The 7,647-nt window shown below is 51.9% G+C and overlaps 1 protein-coding gene across 1 annotated transcript in view; it reads right to left on the bottom strand.

Annotated features, from left to right (window-relative positions):
• Positions 1-7,647, bottom strand: part of LOC105811898 (liver carboxylesterase 1-like) — a 30,225-nt gene that overhangs the window by 10,970 nt on the left and 11,608 nt on the right. The window contains exons 4-6 of the mRNA XM_012646193.1: positions 5,859-6,072; positions 4,224-4,334; positions 1,641-1,745 (exon numbers count right to left, since the gene is read on the bottom strand). Of these exons, the coding sequence (XP_012501647.1) occupies positions 1,641-1,745; positions 4,224-4,334; positions 5,859-6,072 (430 nt within the window). The remainder of the gene's footprint in view (positions 1-1,640; positions 1,746-4,223; positions 4,335-5,858; positions 6,073-7,647) is intronic.

Here is a 7,647-nt window from a genome sequence, read left to right on the forward strand (position 1 = left end):
GATTGCAGTGCTGCACTATAGCTACCAGATAAGGCAGGAAGTGACCAGTGAGGGTTCCTCCATTATGGGTTGTAGACCTAACAGCCAGGAGTGCGTGTGTGTGTGTGACTATGTCTCGGAGGCAGTGGATAATCACGGAAACACTTCCACAAGTTCCCAGAAAATATCAGAAGGATGTGCCAGGATCTTTGGTCTGTGTTTTCCTAAGTCCTCAACTCTTCCCTTATAAGCTGGATCCTCTTGTGCAACTGGAGAGGATCCAGTGCTGAAATATTTGCCTCTTTTCAGGCATTATAAAACAGCTGTGTTTTAATTCTTTGAACACTTTGGTCACCTTAGCAGAGTCAGATAAACCAGCACACAAGGCCCAAGGCCACTCTGGACTCAACCCACAGACACGCAGACAGAGCCCAGTGCTAGACTCATGCCCGGCGGTCCAGGGTATACTCAGGTGCCCAGGGTCCAGGTAGGGACTCCAGGCCTCAGGCTACTCCTGAGCTCACAATTCACATCCTTCTCCCACAAAGGGAATATTTCCCATTGGCTCTAGATGCTGTATTCTCCGAGTGTTTGTCTGCTGAACTTCCCTGTGATGACAGATGACTGCCACAGCCATCCATCAATCCTCAAATGTCACCTTCTCTGTAAAGCATCTCTGATGACTATAAGGAATATTTCCCTGCTCGGTACTCCCACCATAATTAACCCACTACAAACATGGGTGTCTTTCTCCTCTGATAGTTCCTCGTGAGGAGAGACGATATCTGATTCATGTCTCCACCACCTCCCCTGACACCCCACTCTGTACACTTAGCAAGAATGGATGGATAGATGTTCAGATAGATGGATGGATGGATGGTCAGATGGACAGATGGACAAATGGATGGATGGATAAATGGGTTGGTCAATACATGGAATATGGATGAATTGCATGGATATATGGATGGATGGATGGATGATAATACAAGGTAGGTGATGGACTGACCATTGATTTTGGAAGAATGAATGATGGACTGAGGATATAATGTGGCTGGATGATTCACAGATGATGGATGAGTTGGAAATAGATGGATGAATAGTCGTGGACAGGTTGATATTAGACTGGTAAAAGGATATCAGTGAAATGGATGGATTAGTAGATAGATAGATGGATAATAAGATGGTAGATGAATGAATAGGTGGATGGATGGCTATCCTAGATTCACAATTGAGGCAGAGTTTCAGAAAATCTAGAAGATTAGGACACCACTGGGTTATAGTTTAGAGAGTTTCTAAATCAACCAAGATAAGTTGTGACATTTTTCTGAAATCTTTGTGCTTAATATCCCACCTGCCAAATTCAGGAGGGTGGCTACCCCTGGGAAGATGCAATGTTTAATTTCTTATAAATGCATGTGCAAACAAAAATGGCCAAACATTAAGTTTTGATAAAGCTGGAGGATTATTACACAATTTTTCATGACATTATTTTTTTTACTTTTTTTGACATTGATTACAATAAAAAACGAAAAATGAAATTCTCCATTGAGAGCCAGACATTTCCTGAGAGGTCAGAAATTATCCGAGGGAGTTTTTCTAAGGCAAGAGGACAGCCTCGGGCCATGACTACAGGCTGGGGGCACTAGCAGGGACCCACCTACCATTTTCTTTGCGGCTTCCAAGAGCTCCTCCTCTGTCTTCCGGCGCAGGCAGTGAACCATGACAGCCGAGGTGGTGGTTTTACACCCAGCAGCCACAGAAACTTTCTGCAAAGACCACAGGCGGCAAGTGCTCAAGAGCGATGTCCCTTCCCTCCGTCAAGGTAGAAGATGTGTTCTGTCCCCAGTCCAGTGTGTGAGGCCGCAAGGGGAGCAGAAAGTACTCCAGACCAGACGTGTGAGCTCTGGGCCCACAGAGTGCTGCCTCTGTGCCTGATCTGAGTTGTGACATGAGTCATAATTACACACTCCCTCTGTCTGTTACCTTCTCTCTGTTAAAATGGGTGTAATGATCTCAAAGCTGGATGTGTGGTGTGGAGGGGGTGTAAGAGCATGGAGCCCCAATACCACTGTCTGGTTTCCAAGCCCAGCTCCTGCACGTACTGGCCACTTGGCCTCAGGAAAACCACTTGCATTCTTTGTGCCTCAGTTTCTCCACCCTTCGATGGGCACAATGATGATCTCACCCACCTTACGAGCTAATACATGGGCAGAGCGTAGGAGGCTGCCAAGTCTCCCACACACTGAAACACGTGCAGAACTGCAGGAGGCCTGGGTGAGGTGATTCGCACCAAGGAACTTCAGAAAGTACCGAATGGGACTTAAACGGGAGCCTAAAGGCAAGCAGCGCGCGCCCATCCTGAGCCTGGATGGTGCTTCTCAGCGAGTGCGGCGCCTGCGGCACGGCCAAGAGTTTCCACCTGCACAGTCACGTGCTGGAGTCCTGAGCACCAGCCAGACGCGACTCTCCAGGGCAGGGCTCGGACGTTTGCATCAAATGGACAAACAGAAAACATCTGCGCTTTTGTGGGCCATGTGGTCTGTGTCGCAATTTCTAAACTCTGCTGTCCCAGTGAAATAAATGGGTGTCGCTGTGCTGCAATAAAACTCTATTTACAGACACTGAAATTTGACCTTCACATCATTTTCACGGATTGTGAAATATTATTTTTCTTTTGTTTGGTTTCTATTGATTAAAAATTAAAGAAAAATCATTCTTAGCTAAAAGATTATATATACGTAAGACCAGATTAGCCCTCCTCTATCCTCAGGCAACCTGCCCAGGCAGCCATTAATGCATGGAGAACCCATGACTCCAACCCAGAACCTCTTCTCATCTTAAAAAAAGTAAGAAGAAAACCGTCCTGAAGGAGAGGCTCCCCTGAGCCTGTCTTGGACACCGGGGGTGGTCTGTCCCACACACCATCACCCAGACTTTTCTGAGAGGCTGAGTTTGATGCACCAAGGGGGGCATCTCAGCAAAGCCGGGGCCCTGAGCCTCTCTCCTAAGTGATCTGGGATGGGGGTGGAGAGCTGCAAGTATAGACATGAGCGTTTTCCAAACAGAAGAAAACCTGACTACTTTCTGGAACCACAGGGGAGTTCCCAAGCCTGGGGCCAGATGGGCTGGTCGCAGGAACTGACAGCAAAGCTGGGCCAGAGAGGAAGGCGCTGAGGGACCCAAGGCAGGCTCCGTGGTGGCAGGGTCATGGGGAGTGCGCAGGGTCCCAGAGCCTGGACAGTGTCTGCTGCAGAATCCCTGCTCAGAACTTACTTGGTGAATGAACCGACAGGAGGAGGGAGAAGAGGAGAAGAGGGAGGGAGGGGGAGAGAAGAGCAAGGGTCAGAGAGACCTGGATTCCCTTCACTTTGCAATTTCTGGCTCCTGTTTGTTCACAAAGCCCAGCCTCACCCCTGCCACCTCTGCTCCCTTGGAAAATAAATTCCCTTCCTTGACTCAAGCCTGCCCCAGTGGCCACCTGTTGCTTATAACCAATGAATTCTGAAAAAAATTCTAAAAAAAATCCTTGGCGTCTCCATTTCCTCCCCACCTGCTAATCAGCCCCTGAAGTCTGAGCTGCCCCAAACCAGCTCCCTCAGCCCCACCCAAACCCTGCACCCCTCTGGGTCCAGTGGGACCTGCTCAGCAGCGCCACTGTGTGGTGACTCCTTCCTCTCTTCCCACTGCTCTCCAGATAAACACAAACTCCCCCCCAGGGTCCTGTGCAACAAGGCCCCTGCCACTGTCCCTACCCTCAGTGCACACCAAGCTCCCCCTGATCTCTGCTCTGGCCACATCAGCCTTCTCTCACTCTCAAGATGCTTCTGCCACAGGACATTTGCACATGCTGTGTCCTCTCCCTGGAAGACTCACTGCTCAGCAAGCAAATTATTGCTCAGCTTTCTGACACTGCTTATTGATCTCTTTTTAAAGAAGCTTTTCCTGATAACCTCTGAGGGGTGTGGTCATGGGCGGTGCCTGCGCTGGAAGTACGAGTGGCAAACTTCAGTCAGAGCTTTGCACTGAACCCCTGTGGACCTTAGCATGTCGCTTCCACATTCTGTACCAGTTTGTTTGACTATAAACTTGGAAGGTTTTGCAAGGTGTCTCCTTGAATTTCCTGCTCAGCCACTCTCACTTCAGGGATTCTTCGGTAGTTCCCCTGAATCCCACAGCAGGAATGACCCATGAGGATGCCAAGAGCACAGAGTCAAGGGTGTGGGAGCATCCTATGAGATACCTACCTCCGCCAGGGGCTTGAGGACGTCCCTGTTCCGGATCAGGGCATGACTGAGGGCTATACCACTCTGAGAAATGGCCCGGTGGAAGAGGTTCTTGGCCAGAGGAGATAAAACCTGGCGAGGAGAGGACAGGAGGACAGTTCATGCTCAGGGGAGGGTCCACCCACAGCTCTGCCCTGGACAGGTCCCAGGGAGACCTTGGGTCTCAGAGGACACCAGGGCTCCTCTCCTGGCCTGGCCTGTTTCCCAGCCTCACCCTGGGCCCTGCCTCCCCCAGACAACCTCAGCGGGACGGAGCCGGAGCACAGAGCCGGGGACGGAACAGGAGAGTGTGGCACGCAGAGCTCACTGCAGTCAAAAGCACCAGAAAGGCAGCTTGGCAACTCCCAGCCGCACGTTCTGGGTCAGCATGTCCATTACTCAGAAGAAAAATGACCAGGGAGGCACACAAAGACTTCTGAGATGCCCGTGCTGGTTATAACAGTAAAAATTGGAAAGAATCCAAGGTTCCAATATCATGAGATTGAGTAAATAAACAATTTTTAATTCCTACCACGGAATACTATGCAATTATAAAAGATATTATAATGTTATACTGTATTATACTTCCATTTATGTTAATTAACATCCTTATTTTACTTAAGGAAAGTTTATTGATAGAAGAAAAAGATGAAAAGTGACAGAGTGAATCATGAAGAAAAGACTAGAAAAATACATGTAGAACGTCCACAGTGAGGACCCTGGAGAGTCTGACTGGGGATGGCTTTTTTCTTTATTGGGCTGTACTTTTCCTTTATCTCTAATTAAAAAAAAAAAAATACAAGGATTTTCCTCTGAGTCTTCAACTGGGAAACCAACACATGATTGACAAACACAGCAATGGGCTGACCCTCTGCTCAACTCTGAGGCACCTGGAGGGCTCCTCACAGCTCCCAGCACCTTCCAACCTGGTTTCCCATCCCAGCGCCCTCAGCATCTGCTCCAGCCCCATTCCCCACACTGGTAGGACATCTCGCGCCCCCAGGCTGTGTCTGTGTCCCACATCCCCTGTCCCGTCCCTCCCCATCCTGTGCTCCATCCCTCCTTCCTTCCCCACCTCCCCCAGCCCACCTGGTCCCTCAGTCCCACAGACGGCTGCCTCCCTCTTGGGTGTGGGGGGCCATCAGACCACCTCAGCAGAGACTCTGGCCTGATCTTAGTGCTCGTGTCCCCTCAACACGTAGATCTGGCTTCAAACCAAACGATGAGGTCTGTCCAGTTCTTTTCCTTGCTTCCACATGTTCATAATTTATACCCATCCCTACCGCCCAGGGGAAGTGAGCTGAGTCCAGGTGTTAAAATAAGCAGGAAGGAGAGAGACAGCTCAACCAAGTTGGCAGAGGAGGACAGCCACCAGTGCAGGCTGGGGCCAGAGATTCTTATGGCCCCAGGACATAAGGCTGAGCTGTGAGCTTCCTGGGAGCCAAGGAGAGTTTGGATGTTAGCTCTCTACTGCCTGGTCCCGGGCAATGAGTAGGGTCTGTCCCCAATCCAGGCCTTGTAAGCAAAGGTGCCCGTGGCTGGGTGGGCTGGTCTCCAAGAGGTCCCATCAGCTGCCACATCAGCCTGGGGGTGGGGCCTGGTGCCAGGAACACTTACAAGAACAGAGACACTGTCACCTCCCGCCGACTCTCCAAAGATGGTCACAGAGCCTGGGTTCCCTCCAAAGTTGGCGATGTTGTCCTGCACCCAGCGCAGCGCGGCCACCTGGTCCAAGTGACCCCAGTTCCCCTGGCTGTGTTCATCCCCTGTGCTGTGAGTAAGAGAACAGGTTGGGGTGGGCAGCACAGACGCCATGGCAGCGCTGTCAAGACTAGAAATGGGGCTGGGGGCTCTCAGTGAGCCTTCTAGAATAAGGGTGGGCTTCCACACCCCTGACACAGGGGTCTTCCCCTCCCTTCCATTCCCCAGCGTGTGCTGCTGTAGGGCTTTACATTCACTCATCTGGATAGGATTTACTGAGCATTTACTATGTGCCCAACACTGTACTAGGAGCTAGAGCACAACTGAGAACAAAACAGGGAAAATTTCTTACACTGAGCTCATAGTACAGACCATAAACAAACAGACAGACAAACACAGAATAAAATATCAGGGAGTGAAAGTGCATTGAGGGAAAATAAAATGGAGTGAGGGAAAAGCGAGAGTCGGGCAGTGGGTGCTACTTCAGATCATATGAACAGGGAAGGCCTCTTGGACGCTGTGGCATTTGAGTAGAAGCCTGAATGAAACGAGCACGTGAGCCTTGCAAATATCCAAAGAAGAAAATTCCAGGTAGAAGAAACAGCAAGTGCAAAGGCCCTGGGGCCCAGTGAGCACTGTGGGCACGTAGGAAGTGCAGCTGGAGAGGGCCCTGTGGGCCTGGGAAAGCACGTTGCGTGTCATCCCAGGTCACGTGGGAAGCCCTGCAGGTTTGTGCAGAGGAATCACATGACTCAATCTATGCCTGATCTGATCTCTCTGGCTGCTGTGTGCATCAGCCGCAGCACAAAAGTCGCAGAGTGACCAAGTGAGTGGCTGTGGCAATAATCCAGGCCAGAGCCAGACAGGCTGATTAGGGTGAAGCAAGGGAGGGCGAGAAACAGCGGGACTCTGAGTACATGTCATGGTGGAGCAGGAGGATCCGCTGCCGCCTGCGTGCGGGCTGTGGGGCAAAGAGAAGAGTCCAGGCTGCCCTCGCGGCTTTACCCCGGGCAACTGGGAGGACGGAGCCTCCGGCAGCTGAGCGGGGGGCGCTGGGAGAAGCAGGGGCGCCTCTGCCTGGGGAGGGCGTGGGAGTCCTGGCTCGGTGATTCCATGTGAAGAGTGAGGGGCCTCAGACAGCCCGTGGGGACAGAGGAGGTAGCTAGAGAAGGTGTCTGGGATTGAAGGAGAGGTGGCCAAACCACGGGGCTCTCACAGTTCCCTGGCGATCACTGGGAACTAGTGCAGAGGGAGAGGGAGACACGCAGAGTTCAAACGACAGGGACGAGGAGGGACCCACAAAGGGGCTGAGAAGGAGCAGCCTGTGGGGTGGGAGGTGGCCGGGAGCCAAGGAAAGGGAGCATGTCATGGAGGAGTGAGTGGCCCTGTGTGGCTGCTGCTGAGAGGTCAGGGAAGGCTGGGCCGAGGGCAGGTAGAGGTCATGGGGACCTTGACAGGAACAGCCGGGCGTCGTCGTCATGGGAAAACCTGGCTGGCGTGAGTGGAGGACAGACAGGGAGGAGGGGACTGCAGACAGGACACGTAGCAGCTTTCCTGTAACGGGCAGCAGAGACGCGGCCGTGGGCGAGAGGGATGTGGAGTCTCAAGGAAGGCGCAACCTCGGGGACTGGCCCGGGACGCCCACTGGCAGGCCCAGCAGAGCCCGTCCTCCTGCTCCCTGGGTCTTCCCAGCAGTGAGCGGATC

The sequence above is a fragment of the Propithecus coquereli genome, unplaced genomic scaffold (assembly GCF_000956105.1).
Source record: "Propithecus coquereli isolate 6110/MARCELLA unplaced genomic scaffold, Pcoq_1.0 Scaffold1055, whole genome shotgun sequence".
Taxonomy (NCBI): Eukaryota; Metazoa; Chordata; class Mammalia; order Primates; family Indriidae; genus Propithecus; species Propithecus coquereli.